Raw genomic sequence first — 19974 nt, forward strand, 5'->3', positions numbered from 1 at the left:
TTAACTCATGACCAACCAGCCTGGTCAGAAGACACACCTCAGAGTATCTGCAGGTGCTCCATGGGCCAGGGGTGGCTTTGTCTCCTCATTATAGAACTTGCTCCCTCCGAGCACAACAATACCAAAGTTTAGGGTCCTTTTAAATACATCTGGGCCAGGATAAATCTATACAGCTGAAGAAAAGAGCCCTTTGCCCCCATGTATCTCCTCTTTACCGAACTTGGGGCTTTATTTAGAACTCTGCGGATGGGTTACTTCGTCACACCGGTGACGGATGTCCTGTCTGCAGAAATCGAAATCCCATTATATCCTATGTAACTTGTAATATGGCGGGTAGGACCCTTACAATCAGATGTAATCTGGAAATAGTTAATTTGTATTCGTGTTGTGCTTCTGCTCTCCTCTGAAATCCTGAAAGAGTAATCCTCCCTTCTCCTCTTCCTGTAGGCACCCCTGTTCTGGTGAACCACAGCCCGCAGGCGCCCACCCCGGTCCTGCCCTCTACTGAAGCTAGAAGTGTGCACCAGGACTCGACTACCGTCCCACCCAAGGCTCAGGGTAACAGTATCTGCCTGTCCTAGCGCCTGCGTCTTCACCTCAAGCCGCTTCCGCTAAGTCATCCTTTTCAACATGGTCAAAGGGGTTAACTTTGAAAATAAACTAAAGGTGGTGCCTGTTGAGAACAAAAGAAAGAAACAGGAATTATAGCAGAGTTAACTAAATGAATCTGAGATTTTTGAAAAACAAATAACCAAAAATAAATTCATAAAATTAATCATCCGGAAATCAATCAACGGAAATTCCTCTTGCTTATTCAATGCAAAATTCGCAAATGGAACCCCACAACACACCTGAATCGTTTATTCATGGCTCCCTGAACATTTCTTAATCCATCTCGTCAACATTCCAAGTTTCTCCCTTAAAATTCTCTGTTTCTCATGTTCCTCTCTTTTGAACTCTCCCATGTGCACTGTGTACTGTAATAATCCATGATTTCCTGTTCCTCTTCGCTGCCTTCTTCTCATTCTCTCTTGACGTCACCCTCTTGGGATCCAAGCTCTCTGACATGCTCAGTCTCTGCTGTTTACACAGCAGGCTCTTCTGCTAAGGTTACCTACTCCCTACTTTAACTGCTCATTTGCCATTTAGGGATAACACATTTTCCAGTTGGTGAAGATTGCAAAGTTTGCAATACCAGGCGCATAAAAAGACCTGTCGGAATTTAAAGGCAGAAAAATGCCTGGTAATTACTGGGGGATCCAAACTTTGGTGAGATGAGAATATAAATCCACATATTATGCTTCATTTCATGTGCAAGACTCATACTAGGCAACACTTATTGCATATGGTAAATTGGACCATCTTGGTGCTGATGCAATAATTAGTGCATCACAACCCGGGCCACTCATAAAGAGGGGCGAAGAGGGAACTTTCTTTCAAGATGTGTCAGAATTGCTCAGTACATAACACCAGAAAATGCCTTTCAAGATTATCATATGAATGCACCCTACAAAAGATCTCAGTACTGAAAGACCCACACAGGCACACAGTACAGTACAATGTGTTGCGTTCCCTTGCCTGGCCAAGCCACCAGAGGCCCGAAGAGCAGTCACCTCCTGACTCCAGAGTCTGAGGAGCTCTGTCCCAACTCCAGTCCTGCCCACAGGTCCATTTTGTACCCAGGACCTTGGGGACTTGTCACATCAGCCCTTAGGGTCCTTACCCTGTGAGCCGAAGAGATAAGGAAGGGGTGGAACATCTGCATGTCTCTTACATGCAGGCCCCCACTGGTGTCATCCTGTGGGACTGGACTTGAATTGTGACAGCGTCTCCTGGTCCGATCGACCCTGAAAACCTTTTCGAGGAGTTCAGAAGTGAGACACACTTTTTAAAAACATGAACCACAGAGACCCTTTCTGGTGCCTTTGGTAATAGACTAAAATACACTGCCATGAATGGGCTGTGTCTACACCTTCCTCAATCAATCAATCAATCAATCAGTATTTATGGAGTGCAGCACTATCAGGGGTATCTAGGAGCTGGAGCCCAGCCTCAAAGCAATCATTGTTCAACCACTGTCTGAAGAAAGATACAGTAAATGTATGTATTGTGCTCTAGCATACTTTGTAGCAAGGCTTTCAGAGCCCGCCTCATTCCCTACATGAAGCACATCTCTGTCTCTAGTGTCATTTGGAAAATGCAGCCTGTCAGATTGTGTTGTCTGAATCCTGAAAAGATCACAAAACCACATGGAAAATTTAGAGTCAGGTGTGCAGTCTTTTGGGAGGGAGACGGGGGAATCGGGATGAAGTTATAGCAGTTTTCTAGTGTCCAGCCTAAGTTTTGTGTCTATAAAGTTCTGCCAAAAGCCACTGAACTTTATGGAGAAAAAAAACAATTCAGTAGCCACCTTGAGTTTTCTTTTTTACCTGGATCATCTTTTTCAGAGCGATAGGTACTTTGCAGTAGAGGTATTCAGCAGGTCTTCAAGGCCACGTGGAAGCAGAGGGTTTATTTTCTCAACACTGTAGGTTGCCACAAGCGTGGATCTTCTGATCTTTCTGTAACGATTGACTGACCTGGGTGGTGATTGTTCTTGCCGTGGGGATAGGGGCAATAGATCCAATTTGAGAAGTAGATGGATGGAGATATAAGAATGGTCCACAGCATACCATTGGTTGCACCGTTATGTTAGATGTTTCTGAATTGTATGGGAACATTAGGTTAAGCTTTGAGAGTTGTGTGTGTTGGCCACCAGAGTAAAGCCTATGGTCTGTATTTTTTCGAGGAGGTCCGCAGCTTAATTTATTTGAGTTGTTTGACCTGCAAGATGAAGTTACCCATGATCAGAATTATCTTGACCATGTGCTACAAGTGGTTGGTGAGTTTGAGAACTTTGGCGGTCATTCTGACCCTGGCGGTCTATGACCGCCAGAGTCGCGGATGACGGAAGCACCGCCAACAGGCTGGCGGTGCTTCATAGCCCATTCTGACCGCGGCGGTAAAGCCGCGGTCAGAAAACCGGGGCCGGCGGTTTCCCGACGTTTTAGCCCCAGCTGGGCGAATCCGCCATGGCAGCGCTGCAAGCAGCGCTGCCATGGGGATTCTGACCCCCTTACCGCCAGCCTGTTTCTGGCGGTTATCACCGCCAGGAAGAGGCTGGCGGTAACGGGTGTCTTGGGGCCCCTGGGGGCCCCTGCACCGCCCATGCCACTGGCATGGGCAGTGCAGGGGCCCCCGAACAGGGCCCCGGCCGGCTTTTCACTGTCTGCCTAGCAGACAGTGAAAAGCGCGACGGGTGTAACTGCACCCGTCGCATGGCCACAACACCGCCGGCTCCATTCGGAGCCGGCTTCTGTGTTGCAGGCCTCCTTCCCGCTGGGCCGGCCGGCGCTAACATGGTTAGCGCCCGCCGGCCCAGCGGGAAGGTTGAAATGCTGGCAGCGGTCTTTTGGCCGCATAGCGGCCAAATGGCGGTTCCCGCCAGACTTGGAATAAGGGCCTTTGTCTAGGAAAATTGGGTTGCATCATCTTTGAAGTTAGATACTGGAGTAATAAATGAGCAGTAAGGGTAAATTGTACAATAGGTGCATAGGCGTCAAATAATGTTTGTGGACTGGTGGGTAACTTCATTCAAGGTCGCCATGCAGTATGGGCTTCAGCTATCCCCCTACATCCCAGTCCCGGGGGTAAGACGGTCTTCGAGTGCTCATCTAAACCTCAAAATGAAATCATCCCAATAAGAATAAAATCATGTTATTACAAGATGTCAGAATTTGAAATTGGAGTTTTGAAAAATTAAAAACGGAGTGGAGGTGTGGTAGTGGTTGTAGTGGTGAAGGTTTGAAGAGTTCTTTTTTTGAGGACCCAAAGGGCCAGATTTACGAAGCCCCTGTGCCACCTTGCGCCACATTATTGTCATTTTTCTGATGCTTATGTGGCATTAGGTTGGCAAAAACGCTGCACCATATTTACAAAGTGATGCAATGCATGCATTGCGCCACTTTGAAAACCCTTACGGCAAATTATGCTTGTGCCAGGACATTCCTGGGTGAGCAGGCCCAGAAAAATGGGGCAGGAGAATCTCAGATTCCACTGAGCCATTTAATGAGGCTTCCATTGTTTTCAATGGACCTCCTTTCACTTTGCAGGATGAGCGTCAATATTTTTTACCCTAATCCTGGAAAGCGCCAAACTAGCATCAACATTTTTTATGCTAGTTCCATAACATGCGCCATGGTATGCCATATCATAAATACAGTGCACACACGGTGGCATTAGGAGGGTGCAAGAAAAGTGGCGAATCATGACGTGATGTGCCACTTTTCATAAATTTGCCCCAAACGTTCAGTTGAAGTAATTGGTCAGCGCATGGTGTACTGGCCCTTCAATGTTCTTAAAAATCTTAAAAATTACATGCATGTCTAAAGATGAAAGCAGATGAATTTAAAGGCTTTAGGCATGCATGCATCACAAGCATGTCTAAAGATGACGGCAGAGTTGCTAGCTCCCGAAATGAGGAACTGTGAGAAATAGTTTAGGAGATGAAGGGCAGCCGAGAAACGATAATATGGGAGGTGGCAATACCACAGACTCATCCAATAGTGATGAATATGCATGTGATACTACTAAGTTTCAATATTAGCCTCACTTAAACATCTCCTTGCAAAGTCTACAGCTGGTATTGCTCATTTGCCACATATTTCAGGATTGAGTTAATTTACTATTCTAAGTCCAGTCCCAGTACAATAGGGGAAGGGGGAGCTCAATGTTGTGATTAGGTTGAGGTCACCATTTCCGGAGGGAGGTATTTATGCGAGGTATTGATACTCTGTGATTTGGGGTCTGTTTTTTAGATATATTTTGATGCACCCCATGTTTTTCCTTCTATACCTTTGCATCAGCCTGCTTTCAATAATTGCCTCTTTAGTTTCTATCTTCAAGTTCTTTTCTCTCTGACATGCTCACTACTTGCCTCTTCCATGGCCTGCCTTCCTCCTCTGTGCCAGCCTCTTCTTCTCCGTACCTAATCTCAGTGTTGACCTTACCTGGAGGCTAGGTCTGTGGCCCTGACACTGAATCCCACCCTGTTTCCTTGCAGTGCCCGCTCATGGGACGGATTCTGACTCAGATTACGAAGATTACGATTTCAGCACCAAACCTCCGATGGCGGTCTCCAACTTCTACAGTGAGAACCCCCCTCCCAGCAACCCTAGAGGAGTCTCAACCTTTCTATGACTCACCTCCTTGTCAGCATCTCTATCCTTACTCACAGCACCCTTAGTACAGAGCTATGAACACATATGCATGTACACATTGACCTACACAACTCACACACGTGTCCACACACATGCACCACCTTCCCCAGCTCAGAGAAGAATACACACAGCTCTACTAGTGCATGTGTGGTCCTCTGAGCTTTCAGGTATCTGGGTTGTAGAATAGTACACAAATCTGGACGTACACAACACATTTGGATACAGCCACCCTGCTATTCCAACACTAGCTGGCACTATTCGGTCAAGGCACATCAGTGGTGGCCTGCAGGCCTCTCAGCTCCTCTAGGATTTGGAGGGTCTCAGCTCTTGGCTTGGATTGGCCTAGGGATGTTTAATGAGTGTGGTGACAGACATGGACCTCCAGTACACCTCTGTACCATTTCCTGTGCTTCCAGCTTGGGGGCCCCCACAGCAATGCCAGCCATGGGACTCACACACAGTGTTGCCATTGTACCCTCGCCATGGGATGTTTATTTGTGTTTTATCAAAAATGTGCAGCTTTCCGTCTAAGAAGGAAACCAACTCTACAACTCCCTCTTTATTTTAGATTCGCTTCGTTACAGACCAATAGAGGAGACAACACAGCAGAACATGGTTCAAATGGCGACACTTGAAGAAGGTACACGCAGGAGGTCACATCGATACAGAAGCAACTTTTGTAGACAACACAGAAGAAGGGAGATTGGGTGTGATGATGCAGATGGAATTAAAGAGATGACACAGAAGAGTCTGGTTGTAGAGATACAAATATAATGAGATTGTTTAGACAGGAGAAAGTGGGAGATTGGTTGTGGTGATGCAGAAGGAGTGATACAGATAACGGATAAATTGGGAGAATAGTGGTAGATATACAAGCACAGTGAGATAGATTAGGCTGGGGTTGGCAGTTTTGGTTGTGGAAATACAGATGAAGTGACATAGATCACAGGAGAACATGGGAGTCCAGTTGCTGAGATACAGATGGAGTGGCATAGAGTTCAGGAGAACATGGGAGTTTGGTTGTAGAGATATCCTTGTTATAGATAACAAAGGAAAAGCTGGAAGCTTGGGTTTGAAGAAACAAATATAGCGAACTAGATCAGACAGAAGAGGATGACGCAAGACCGACGGAAAAGGCTGGCAGCTTTGTTCTAGGGCAAGACAGAGAGCACATGAGAGCTTGGGTTTTGAGAACAGATGGAGTGGCATAGATGGTACAGCAGAAGATGGGAGCTTGGTTATAGAGACAGTTGTAGTGTTAGAGAGAAATAACAGAGGAGACAATAAGACATTGATGGGGGAGAATTCTTCAAATTTGCATCCCATAAAGTGGGTGCAGGAAAGTTTTTGTAGTTTGGAATGTAAAAAAGGTCTGGAGTAGGGGTTGCTAAAACCAACTTGAGTGATAGCAGACACGAAATATAGGATTGTACCAGACTATTGAGTAGGTGTACTATCCCTAACTCCACATCTTTTTCAGACTGCACACCAGACCTTAATCCTCGCTCAATGCTCTGTGCATGCACTAGACTCCTCCAGCACTACAGTCTCATTTAAATATTGCATTTAAATTTCAGTTCCTGACTCCTCTTCCATCCAGTGCTACGGGACTCAAGGTGACACCATCAGTATCTCCTCTGATGAGGACTATGGGAACAGCAGTCCTCTCCAGAAGAACGGTACCCAATCTATCATTCATCCAGCAGCCCCCATGGTCAATGCGGTCCCCCCAGCGCTTTCCCTTCCAATCTACACTCGGATGCCGTGGACCCCTCCTGGTATGTAATGCCTTCCGACTGCTCTGTGAAGTTGTGTCCTCTATCAGAAAACACTTTAGGGGGAGGTCCTTCTGTCATGTATTTATTTACTCATTCATTCATATAGCGCTCCTTCACCAAAGCGGTGTTAGAGCCCTTGACAATACATTAAAATAGTAACAAAATGTATAGCTCAAGGGAGGCAGAGTAATTAGAAACAGGACCATGAGAAGAAGAATAAGTAGGACAACCTCATCTGCCGGAAAGGGGAAAAGACCTTGTCCTTATTTAGTTAGAGTGCTTGGTTTGTGTCTCCCTGTAGTGAGTGATTTCATGGCTCTGTCCTGAAACCGAAGGTTTGGGCAATTGGAATCCTTCGTCCTAGTGCCTTGGCAAGTTGTCAGGGATCTACCTAGCCAATAAAGGCCAGAAGACCCCATATGTCTTCTTTTTGTCTAATATATTATTTTCAGTGTTTTATATACTGCCAACAAGATGCCTTTAAGCTGATTCGGAATACCCTACACACATCGAAAGAGGCAGTGATGATATTTTTTGCTAAAATGTGGTAAAGCTTTAGGATATTGCACTTCTGAAAGTTGATTGCGTAAGGTAGATATTTCATGGACAGGTCATTGGTACCCATGCTGTAACCAGTGAGGTCATTGTGGGGTGGTCTGCGCGCAAGCGGAAGGTCTGCAATATAGCTCCAGTGGGCTCTATACCAGAGGGCACAAATGAGTTCCATTTGAGTGTACATAGTTCATTAGTGATAGACAAACCAATGTCCAGCATTCCTCGTTCCTGTGTCTGTGGATCTTTGGTACTCAACCCTACCCTTAGCGGAATAGTTCTCATTTTACACTCTAGGCTGCCTGTCACCCATTCTTATCATTGTACACAGACCATAAAAAGTATCAGTAGTTTCTTGGTGTCGTGAGAAGGTTCTAGACTCTCCCATGGCATCTGGCCTGGCCCATGGTGGTCTGCTCTGAAGATGGGTTGGCCATCATACTTGGTGGCAGGGCCAATAACTTCCAAAACATCTGATCAACTTATAAGATATAGGATTAAAACTGCAGAAAGCTACATGTTGCTACTTCAGTGACCACGTGTTGAATGTTCGTCAACCATCTCTTTGAAGCTGGGTATCGTTTCTGGCACAATAGTTTGTCTCCTGTTAATGAACCTAATGGTGTATATGAGACTGACCTGTGAGGCCGGAGAAGACTGAATGACATGTCCCCAGAACTCCTGTAAGTTCTCTGATGTACTTAGTGCTTAGTTTTGCGGACAGTGTGACTTGGGTCTTGAGGCATGCTTGCCTGCTATCTTCTTGCAGATGTGGGATGGTACGTGCCCTACCTACCCCCTCAGTGAACATTATCTTTCCCTCTGTGCACTGCCAGGATGTGTGCACGCACTCAGTGGTCCTTGATTGGAAGGATAACTCTGTTGTGAAAAATATGTTTTTTTTGCTTTCTTCTTCATTATTGTGGAATGAATCGTCGACAAAAAATGCAAGTTGATTTGAGAAACTAGTGTTAAGTGACATCCTGGGGCTTTCAATAGAACACTTGTATAAAACTCTAGAGAGTGGCTCGAAGGAGTCACATCATCACTTCTCAGGCTTGGTCCTGTACAGGGTAGCAGATCCCCTGAGTATCGACAAATTATGGAACACGGCTGTAGACAGAGGTTTCTCTGCTATTTTGCATCAGAGAGATGGGCATAGATTTTCTTGGCACCTGTTCATTAGGATTGGAGGATCTGGGATCTGCCGGGTACAGTGACCCATATCTGGCATCACTGTGACATGGTTCAGCTGTCTTAGAAGTAGACCCCGTACCATACTAAAGAGAGCACGGGCTCACCCTAGCCTCTTGATCCCTGTGTCTGCTTCTTGGGAGCAGTGAATGAGGATCATACTTGCTAACAAGTGTATGGAGGGGACTGGTTTCCATAACTGTAGTTTTTCTGATTGATGGGAAGATCAAGGGAGAAGTGGAGTCTGGTCGCCAGATGATGTGCTTCTTGGGGAAGAAAGAGAGAAACACTACACACATGTGCAGTGCCATCAGTGCAACACTATCACTAAAGCATGTGCTTGATTCAGAACTCAACCCCAAGTACTCATCTTTACTGCACCTCTCGCAGAGTACTCAGCCCTATGTACACTCACAACATCATCCTTTCTTTAAACACGTGAAAAACAAAGAAAAACATGTACATGTTCTTCAAAAGAAAAATTGCGTCTCTGGAACGGTAAAACTGTCCTTGCTGCCCCGATGGCCAAGAAAGTGCAGGAGTTATAATGCTACAAAAATTCCTTTATAAAATCATCTTATTTCTTAAGCGCAAAATGCAAAAAGGTGCACAAGTGGGGGAGGGAACCATACAGAGCCAACGTTTCGCCCACCCCGTGGCCTTTGTCAAGGACATGAGATATATCTGCTGACTTATTGAAATACTCACAGGATAATATGATACACTTGTCGCCCATAACAAGCAAAGAGTGGAGTAATCTTTACATTAAAGTAATAATAATAGAAATCTCAAATATAATTCCAAGATCATGGTTACTGACATTCTTTGCCTTCTCTGTACATCTCCTGTGCACAGTTCTTTGGTTTGTTTCATTGATGCAGCTCCTTTCTTCTCTCTTTGGCTTGCAGGAGGCCAGCGAGACCAACATCCAGGATCAAGCACAGCCCATGCGGAAAAGGATAAGGGGCAAGAACACGTGAACAGCCGTCTCAGTGCAGCATCCCTTCCCATGGTCCCTCCTGTCCCTACCAATCACTGTAAGGGGATGTCACAGTATTTTATCACATTCTTGTAGGCATTGTGTGCATAGTTCACCAAGTAAGCAGCAAACTCAGGAAACCATGGTCTGGCATCCTCACATACGTGTGTTTGTTACTTCTGCTTTGTGGGTATGAGGGCTTGATGTCCCAGGTTGGCTATGTTATCCACAAATCACCATCTTATAGCGTCTATAATATGTATATAATACATGGGATTCTGCAATCCTTGTATAAAAAGCTATTTCTAATTTCATTATAATTGGCGACCTGTGACGCACCCAGTCACCGATTATAAAGAAAAGTCTTCAGAACTCGACTATGATAAGTTATTACAGTCGGGTTCTGATGTCACAGTGCCTGCTGCCAGAGCCAGCAGCTGAGGTGAAAGCCAGGTCAAGTCACAGAGCAGCTGTTTAAAGCAACGACAACTGAATGTTCGCTTTGTTTCTTCTGCTCTATTTTCTAACTTAAAGTGACAAGCAGAGAGAGCATGCTTATTTTTTGCCCTCCTTATATAATTATAGAAAAGCTAGAACCTTTCTACATGTTTCTATACATTCTGAGTTACTGCAGCTTTTATTTTTTTTTAAGTGACTTGTATTAAACTGTTTCCAATATCTGTTTGCAACAAATATCTAACATGTTTTTGATGTGTTTAATTTTGCACCAGAGGTTTTATTTTTATTCATAATGTTTGCACACATGCTGACGCTTTTACATAAAGAGCTACGCGTCCCACTGCCATTTGTGTACAAATGAAAACAGGCTCACCCCCTTACTCTCACGTGGTAAAAGAAGGATCAAATTTACCAGAATGTATGCTTTAAGAGTTGTTGTCTTCTCTCAAGGAAGCTCTGGATCTGCACCCCCTACCAGTCCAGTTCCATGGGAGGGGAAGAACCCACCAAAGCAGTTTTCGTCCTGCCGTTTTATTTCTGCAGCTTTATATGGCACAAACCTGGCCCAAAGCACTGGAGCGCTTTACAGTAGCACCAGTTACATTACACATGGCCAGGTAATGTTTTTAGGTATGGGGATATTAAGTAATTTTCCTAGGATGATGAGGTGACACCGGGAATTGAACCTCACATGCTCTTCACATACACTCTGTGATGTCTGTCCTCTTTGTGGACCCTGGGGGTGAAAGTGGACCGAAGAGCACCCTCTGTCCCTTCCAGTCCCTCCAAGTACCCTCTGACTCCCGCCAAGGGTCCTGGTCCTTGAGGACAGCACTTTGGGGTCAGATATCACTCTCACAGAGGCCAGGTGAGAGGGCCAGGTCAGGTCCAGCAGGGTCAGGTCAGCTAAGAAGCAGGAAAGGCCTCTGGGTGCTTGCTGTGTCTCTGTAGCTCAAGCAGGAGATCAGCCAACTGACCCTTGGAGTCACTCATGGGGTCCTGGGGTCAATGGAGGAAGGTCCACTCTTCCCTCTTCGAGAGCCGGGCAGTCATTCTTCTGATTCTTCCCAGGAGCTCAGGTTCAGGAGTACTTTGAAAAGGGTACTGGGGATGGCACATTTATGTCCAGTGCCAAGCTGTGGTAGGAGGAACCCCTGCTCCTCCCCCTAACAAAGGGGGTACAAGGTCCGAGGGGTGACCCTACCCACTTTTGCAGCACTTCCTGTGTAAGATACCCCACAGTGCCCCTCTCTACCTAAAACCAATATGGCCAAACCCTTCTTCCCTTGTAAAGAGCTCTGGGCGTACCTGGGAGGTGTCTGCTAGGGAAATGCAGGACTCCCCCTTCACACCTGTTCCGGAACAGGATTTCCCCACCTGGATTGGTGCCACTCTGGCTACTTAGACAACAGCAGAGGCAGGCCTAGGTGTGGGTTACATCTGCCTGTGACATAAGATGCCCCTTAGAAGCTTGTTGTAGGAGGCTGGCACACCCATATAATTCCCTAGTATATGGTACTGAGGTATCCAGGGTATTGGGGTTTCAGGAGATCCCTATGGGCTGCAGCATTTCTTTTGCCACCCATAGGGAGCTCTGACAATTCTTACACAGGCCTGCCACTGCAGCCTGAGTGAAATAATGCCCACATTTTTAGCCATGGGCCATAGCCATTTTACACTGCACATAATTAACTTATAAGTCACCTATATGTCTAACCTTCACCTGGTGAAGGTTGGGTGCCAAGTTACTTAGTGTGTGGCCACCCTGGCACTAGCCAAGGTGCCCCCACATTGTTCAGGGCAAATTCCCCAGACTTTGTGAGTGGGGGGACACCATTACATGCGTGCCCTACACATAGGGCACCACCTATGTGTAGCGTCACAATGGTAACTCCAAACATGGCCATGTAACATGTCTAAGATCATGGAATTGTCACCCCAATCTGGTATTGGGGAGACAATTCCATGATCCCCCGGGTCTCTAGCACAGAACCCGGGTACCGCCAAACTGCCTTTCCAGGGTTTCACTGCAGCTGCTGCTGCTGCCAACCCCTCAGACAGGTTTCTGCACCCCTGGGGTCCAGGCAGCCAGAGCTCCTCCAGTGTGCCCCAGACCTCTGCCATCTTGGATTCAGAGGTGTTGCTGGCACTGGACTGCTCTGAGTGGCCAGTGCCAGCAGGTGACGTCAGACACTCCTTCTGATAGGCTCTTACCTCTCTTAGTAGCCAATCCTCCTTCCTGGGTAGCCATACCTCCTTTTCTGGCTATTTAGGGTCTCCCTCTTCACCTTCTGCCAAAGGATCGACCGCTGACTGCTCAGGACGCCTGCAAAACTGCAACAAAGTAGCAAGATGACTGCTAGCAACCTTGTATTGCTTCATCCTGCCGGCTTTCTCAACTGTTTCCAGGTGGTGCATGCTCTGGGGGTAGCCTGCCTCCTCTCTGCACCAGGAGCTCTGAAGAAATCTCCAGTGGGTCGACGGAATCTTCCCCCTGCAACCGCAGGCACCAAAAGACTGCATCACCGGTCCTCTGGGTCCCCTCTCAGCACGACGAGCGTGGTCCCTGGAACTCAGCAACTCTGTCCAAGTGACTCCCACAGTCCAGTGACTCTTCTGTCCAAATTTGGTGGAGGTAAGTCCTTGCCTCCCCACGCCAGACAGTAATCCTGTGTACTGCGTGAGCTGCAGCTGCTAGGGCTTCTGTGCACTGTTGCAAGACTTCCTTCGTGCACAGCACAGCCTTGGTCCCCAGCACTCCGTCCTGCATTGCCCAACTCGCTGAGTTGGACTCCGACGTCGCGGGACCCTCTTTTCTTGTGCTAAGATGACCGCCGTGCTCAGATCTTCTGAACGCCTGTTCAGGTGCTTCTGCGGGTGCTGCCTGCTTCTGCGTGGGCTCTCTGTGTTGCTGAGTGCCCCCTCTGTCTCCTTCTCCAAGGGGCGACCTCCTGGTCCTTCCTGGGACCTGGCAGCAGCCAAGATCTTCAACCGCAACTCTTGCAGCTAGCAAAGCTTGTTTACGGTCTTTCTGCGTGGAAACAACTCTGCATCCTCCAGCACGCCGTGGGACATCTTCTGACTAAAGGAGAAGTTCCTGGCACCGTCCGTTGTTGCAGAATCTTCGTCTCCTTCCACCCGGAGGCAGCCCTTTTGCACCTTCATCTGGGTTTTAGTGGGCTCCTGCCCCCCCCCCCCCCCCCCCTGGACACTTGTGTGACTCTTGGACTTGCAGGTCCTTAGGTCCAGGAATCCGTCTTCAGTGCTTTGCAGTCAGTTGTTGCCTTTGCAGAATCCCCTATCTCGACTTTACTGTCTTTCTGGGGTAGTAGGGTAACTTTACTCCTACTTTTCAGGGTCTTGGGATGGGGTATCTTGGACACCCTTAGTGTTTTCTTACACTCCCAGTGACCCTCTACACACTACACTAGGCCTGGGGTCCATTTGTGGTTCGCATTCCACTTTTGGAGTATATGGTTTGTGTTGCCCCTAGGCCTATTGTCTCCTATTGCATTTTATTGAGTTCTACAGTGTTTGCACTACTTTTCTAACTGTTTACTTACCTGATTTTGGTTTGTGTGTATATTTTGTGTATATTACTTACCTCCTAAGGGAGTATATCCTCTGAGATACTTTTGGCATATTGGGCCTGATTACAACTTTGGAGGAGGTGTTAATCCGTCCCAAATGTAACGGATATACCACCAGCCGTATTACGAGTTCCATAGGATATAATGGACTCGTAAAACGGCTGGTGGTATATCCGTCACATTTGGGACAGATTAACACCTTCCTCCAAAGTTGTAATCAGGCCCATTGTCACTAAAATGAAGTACCTTTATTTTTAGTAACTCTGAGTATTGTGTTTTCTTGTGATATTGTGCATATGACACCAGTGGTATAGTAGGAGCTTTACATGTCTCCTAGTTCAGCCTTAGCTGCTTTGCCATAGCTACCTTCTATCAGCCTAAGCTGCTAGAAACACCTCTTCTACACTAATAAGGGATATCTGGACCTGGCACAGAGTGTAAGTACCCTTGGTTCCCACTATAAGCCAGGCCAGCCTCCTACATTGGTTGTGCAGCGGTGGGATAAGTACTTGTAACTACTTACCACTTTGTATCTCTAAACCTTTTGCTATCATGTCTGTGGTAGATTCTGCTCCCAAAACTGTCAATGCTACTTATGACAGTTTAAATTACAAGAGCTTAAGGAGTCTCTGCTTAGATAGAGGTTTAGTTATAGGAAAGAACCCTACAAAAGAGTTTCTGTTCAATATGCTTGTTGTAGATGATGAGAACCAGGCTGGTCCATCAAATGAGAGGCAGGAATATATAGAAACTTCCCAGTCTGATTCAGAAGTATTCCCTGAGAAGGGTGGGGAGGGTTCGAATTAGGGCCTGCCCCCTAGCAGGACACCCAGTAATGTTGGTAGTGATATAGGTTCCCATCATAGTAGGGCATCCTTTATTCCTAGAGGCCAAGTTACAAAGGTCCAGACAGTTAGGGACAGGTCCCCCTCTGTTGTTTCAAACTTGTCTTCTGTGTCAAAGCATTCCCAACCCACCCACCCTGAGGATAACTTGTTAGAAAGGGAACTCAAAAAGTTGAGGGTTCGAGAGACCAGACTGAAGCTTAAACAGCAACAGCTGGCCTTAGATAGGGAATCCCTAGACATTGAGAAAGAAAGATAGAGGTTCGGGTTAGGACCCCATGGTGGCAGCAGCAGTATTCCTGATAGTAATCCTATTAGAGAGCATGATTCCAGGAATCTGCACAAGATAGTCCCCCCTTACAAGGAGGGGGATGACATCAACAAGTGGTTTGCTGCACTTGAGAGGGCCTGTATGGTACAGGGGGTCCCTCAAAGGCAGTGGGCTGCTATCTTGCGGCTATCTTTCACTGGCAAGGGTAGGGATAGGCTCCTTACTGTTAGAGAAAGTGAAGCTAACAATTTTACAGTTTTGAAGGATGCACTCTTGGATGGATTTGGCTTAACCACTGAACAATACAGGATTAAGTTCAGAGACACCAGAAAAGAGTCCTCTCAAGACTGGACTGATTTTGTAGACTGTTCAGTGAAGGCCTTGGAAGGGTGGTTACATGGCAGTAAAGTTTCTGACTATGAAAGCCTGTATAATCTTATTCTGAGAGAGCATATTCTGAATAACTGTGTGTCTGACTTGTTACACCAATATCTAGTGGACTCAGATCGGACCTCTCCCCAAGAATTGGGAAAGAAGGCAGACAAGAGTGAACAGAAAAGTTCATACAGGGGGTGACAAGGATGGCAAGAAGAAGGATGGTAAGTCTTATGACAAGGGTGGGGACAAAAGTAAACATACTGAGTCTTCATCAGGCCCACAAAAATCCCCTGGTGGGGGTGGTGGGTCCAAATCCTCTTCAAATCAAGTTAAAAAGCCTTGGTGTTATTTGTGTAAAGTCAAAGGCCATTGGACAACTGATGCCAGTTGTCCAAAGAAAAACACCAAACCTCCCACTACCACAACCCCTGCTGCAACTCCTAGTGCCCCTAGTAATAGCAGTGGTAGTGGGAGCAAACCTACTAATAGCCAATCCAAGGGAGTAGCTGGGCTCACTTTTGGTAATTTAGTTGGGGTTGGTCTTGTTAGGGAGACCACAGAGGCTGTGTTAGTCTCTGAAGGTGCCATTGATTTGGCTACCTTGGTTGCTTGTCCCCTTAATATGGATAAGTACAAGCAACGTCCCCTTATAAATGGTGTTGATGTTCAGGCCTACAGGGACACAGGTGCCAGTGTTACCATGGTGATAGAGAAACTGGTCCACCCTGAACAACACCTACTTGGTCACCAGTACCAAGTGACAGACGCTCATAACAACACTCTTAGCCACCCCATGGCTGTTGTGAATCTCAACTGGGGGAGGGTTACTGGTCCAAAGAAAGTTGTGGTTGCCTCAGATTTACCTGTAGACTGTCTACTAGGGAATGATTTAGAGACATCAGCTTGGGCAGAAGTTGAGTTGGAGGCTCATGCAGCAATGCTGGGCATTCCTGGGCATATTTTTGCTTTAACAAGGGCTCAGGCCAAAAAGCAAAAAGGACAGGGTAACTTGGATCGTGGAACAATGGACCAAGTGCTCCTTAAAGCTAGGGGTAGAAAGGGTAAATCCCTACCCACTATCCCTCCCTCTACAGATGATTCTCCTTCTGAGGAAGAAGAATTTCCTCCCTGTGCAGAACCTTCACCAGATGAGCTGGCAGCAGACACTGCTGAGCTTTTGGGTGGAGGGGGGCCTGCCAGGGAAGAGCTGAGTGTGGCACAGCATACCTGTCCCACATTAGAGGGTCTCAGACAGCAAGCTGTCAAACAGCAAAATGGGGATGTCAGTGACTCACATAGAGTTTACTGGGAGGACAACCTCTTGTACACCGAGGCAAGGGACCCAAAACCTGGAGCAGCCAGGAGATTGGTCATTCCCCTACAATACACAGAGTTCCTCCTAACTCTTGCACATGACATTCCTTTGGCTGGGCATTTGGGCCAAATCAAAACATGGGAAAGGCTTGTCCCCCTGTTTCACTGGCCTAGGATGTCAGAGGACACTAAAGATTTTTGCAAGTCTTTTGTGACCTGCCAAGCCAGTGGCAAGACTGGTGGCACACCAAAGGCTCCCCTTATTCCACTACCTGTGGTTGGGGTCCCCTTTGAAAGGGTAGGGGTTGACATAGTTGGCCCCCTTGACCCTCCTACTGCTTCAGGCAATAGGTTTATCTTGGTGGTTGTGGACCATGCAACAAGATATCCTGAAGCAATTCCTCTAAGGACCACTACAGCACCTGCAATGGCAAAAGCCCTCCTGGGAATCTTTTCCAGGGTGGGTTTCCCAAAAGAGGTTGTATCAGACAGGGGTAGCAACTTTATGTCTGCATACTTGAAAGCAATGTGGAAGGAATGTGGTGTAACCTACAAATTCACCACTCCTTATCATCCACAAACTAATGGACTGGTAGAGAGGTTTAATAAAACTCTCAAAGGTATGATAATGGGACTCCCTGAAAAACTCAGGAGGAGATGGGATGTCCTGTTACCTTGCCTCCTTTTTGCTTACAGGGAGGTACCCCAGAAAGGAGTGGGCTTCAGCCCCTTTGAACTCCTCTTTGGACACCCTGTAAGAGGTCCACTAACACTTGTGAAGGAGGGTTGGGAACAACCTTTAAAAGCTCCCAAACAGGACATAGTGGACTATGTACTTGGCCTAAGATCTAGAATGGCTGAGTACATGAAAAAGGCCAGTAAAAACCTTCAGGCCAGTCAAGAGCTCCAAAAGCAATGGCATGACCAGAAGGCTGTTCTGATCCAGTACCAACCAGGACAGAAGGTGTGGGTATTGGAGCCTGTGGCCCCAAGAGCACTCCAGGACAAATGGAGTGGACCCCATCTCATTGTTGAGAAAAAGGGTGAGGTTACCTATTTGGTAGACCTGGGCACTGCCAGGAGTCCCCTTAGGGTGATTCATGTCAACCGCCTAAAACCATACTATGACAGGGCTGATCTCACTCTGCTCATGGCAACAGATGAAGGACAGGAAGAAGAGAGTGACCCTCTCCCTGATCTCTTCTCCTCCACTGAAGAAGATGCTTTAGTGGAGGGAGTAGTTTTAGCAGATTGTCTGACTGCAGAACAGAAAGACAACTGCATAGATCTCCTTGGACAGTTTTCTGAACTCTTTTCAACTGTGCCTGGCACCACATCTTGGTGTGAACACACAATTGATACTGGAGACAGCATGCCTGTCAAAAGTAAAATCTATAGACAGCCTGACCATGTCAGAGACTGCATAAAACAAGAGGTTCAGAAAATGCTTGATCTGGGAGTGGTTGAACCTTCTGAAAGCCCATTGGCGAGTCCTGTAGTGCTTGTACCAAAGCCTCACTCAAAAGATGGAAAAAGGGAGATGAGGTTTTGTGTAGACTACAGAGGTCTCAATCAGGTAACAAAAACTGATGCTCACCCTATACCCAGGGCAGATGAGCTCATAGATACACTGGCATCTGCCAAGTATCTAAGCACCTTTGATTTGACTGCAGGGTATTGGCAGATCAAATTGGCTGAGGATGCTAAACCTAAAACTGCATTTTCAACTATAGGAGGACACTACCAATTTACAGTGATGCCCTTTGGTTTGAAAAATGCACCTGCCACTTTTCAGAGGTTGGTGAACACAGTCCTGCAAGAGTTGGAGGCTTTTAGTGCAGATGATATAGCTGTCTTTAGCTCCACCTGGGATGAGCACCTGGTCCACCTTTGAAAAGTTTTGGAGGCCCTGCAAAAGGCAGGCCTCACTATCAAGGCCTCAAAGTGCCAGATAGGGCAGGGAAAGGTGGTTTATCTGGGACACCTGGTAGGTGGAGAACAGATTGCACCACTACAGGGGAAAATCCAGACAATCATGGATTGGGTTCCCCCTGCAACACAAACCCAGGTGAGAGCCTTCTTAGGCCTCACTGGGATATTACAGGAGATACATTAAAAACCATGGCTCCATAGCAGCCCCTCTTAATGATCTCACAAGTAAGAAGATGCCTAAAAAGGTATTGTGGACAGCTAGCTGTCAGAAAGCTTTTGAGGAGCTCAAACAGGCCATGTGCTCTGCACCTGTCCTAAAAAGCCCATGTTACTCCAAAAAATTCATTGTTCAAACTGATGCATCTGAATTAGGGGTAGGGGCAGTTTTATCACAACTGAATTCTGAGGGCCAGGATCAACCAGTTGCTTTTATCAGCAGAAGGTTGACCCCTAGAGAAAAGCGTTGGTCTGCCATAGAGAGGGAGGCCTTTGCTGTGGTCCGGGCACTGAAAAAGTTGAGGCCATCCCTGTTTGGCACTCACTTTATTGTTCAGACAGACCACAAACCTCTACTTTGGGTAAAACAAATGAAAGGTGAAAACCCTAAATTGTTGAGGTGGTCCATATCTCTACAGGGAATGGACTATACAGTGGAACATAGACCTGGGAGTACCCACTCCCATGCAGATGGACTCTCCAGATATTTCCACTTAGACAATGAAGACTCATCAGGTCATGGCTAGTCTTATTGTCCTTCGTTTGGGGGGGTTGTGTAGGAAAGTACCATCTTGCCTGGCATGTTACCCCCATATTTCACTGTATGTATGTTGTTTTAGTCCATGTGTCACTGGGACCCTGCCAGGCAGGGCCCCAGTGCTCATAAGTATGTGCCCTGTATGTGTTCCCTGTGTGATGCCTAACTGTCTCACTGAGGCTCTGCTAACCAGAACCTCAGTGGTTATGCTCTCTCTGCTTTCCAAATTTGTCACTAACAGGCTAGTGACCAATTTCACCAATTCACATTGGCATACTGGTACACCCATATAATTCCCTAGTATATCGTACTGAGGTACCCAGGGTATTGGGGTTCCAGGAGATCCCTATGGGCTGCAGCATTTCTTTTGCCACCCATAGGGAGCTCTGACAATTCTTACACAGGCCTGCCACTGCAGCCTGCGTGAAATAATGCCCACATTATTTCACAGCCATTTTACACTGCACATAAGTAACTTATAAGTCACCTATATGTCTAACCTTCACCTGGTGAAGGTTGGGTGCCAAGTTACTTAGTGTGTGGGCACCCTGGCACTTGCCAAGGTGCCCCCACATTGTTTAGGGCAATTTCCCCGGACTTTGTGAGTGCGGGGACATCATTACAATTACACCATTACCATCACAATGGTAACTCCGAACATGGCCATGTA

The 19974-nt window shown here is 46.8% G+C and overlaps 1 protein-coding gene across 1 annotated transcript in view; it reads left to right on the plus strand.

Annotated features, from left to right (window-relative positions):
- The window catches only part of CD6 (CD6 molecule), a 242109-nt gene that overhangs the window by 200724 nt on the left and 21411 nt on the right, over positions 1–19974 (plus strand). Inside the window, exons 7-10 of the mRNA XM_069233268.1 lie at positions 448–558; positions 5827–5898; positions 6836–7036; positions 9691–9819. Of these exons, the coding sequence (XP_069089369.1) occupies positions 448–558; positions 5827–5898; positions 6836–7036; positions 9691–9819 (513 nt within the window). The remainder of the gene's footprint in view (positions 1–447; positions 559–5826; positions 5899–6835; positions 7037–9690; positions 9820–19974) is intronic.

The sequence above is a fragment of the Pleurodeles waltl genome, chromosome 4_2 (assembly GCF_031143425.1).
Source record: "Pleurodeles waltl isolate 20211129_DDA chromosome 4_2, aPleWal1.hap1.20221129, whole genome shotgun sequence".
In the NCBI taxonomy this organism is placed as follows: Eukaryota; Metazoa; Chordata; class Amphibia; order Caudata; family Salamandridae; genus Pleurodeles; species Pleurodeles waltl.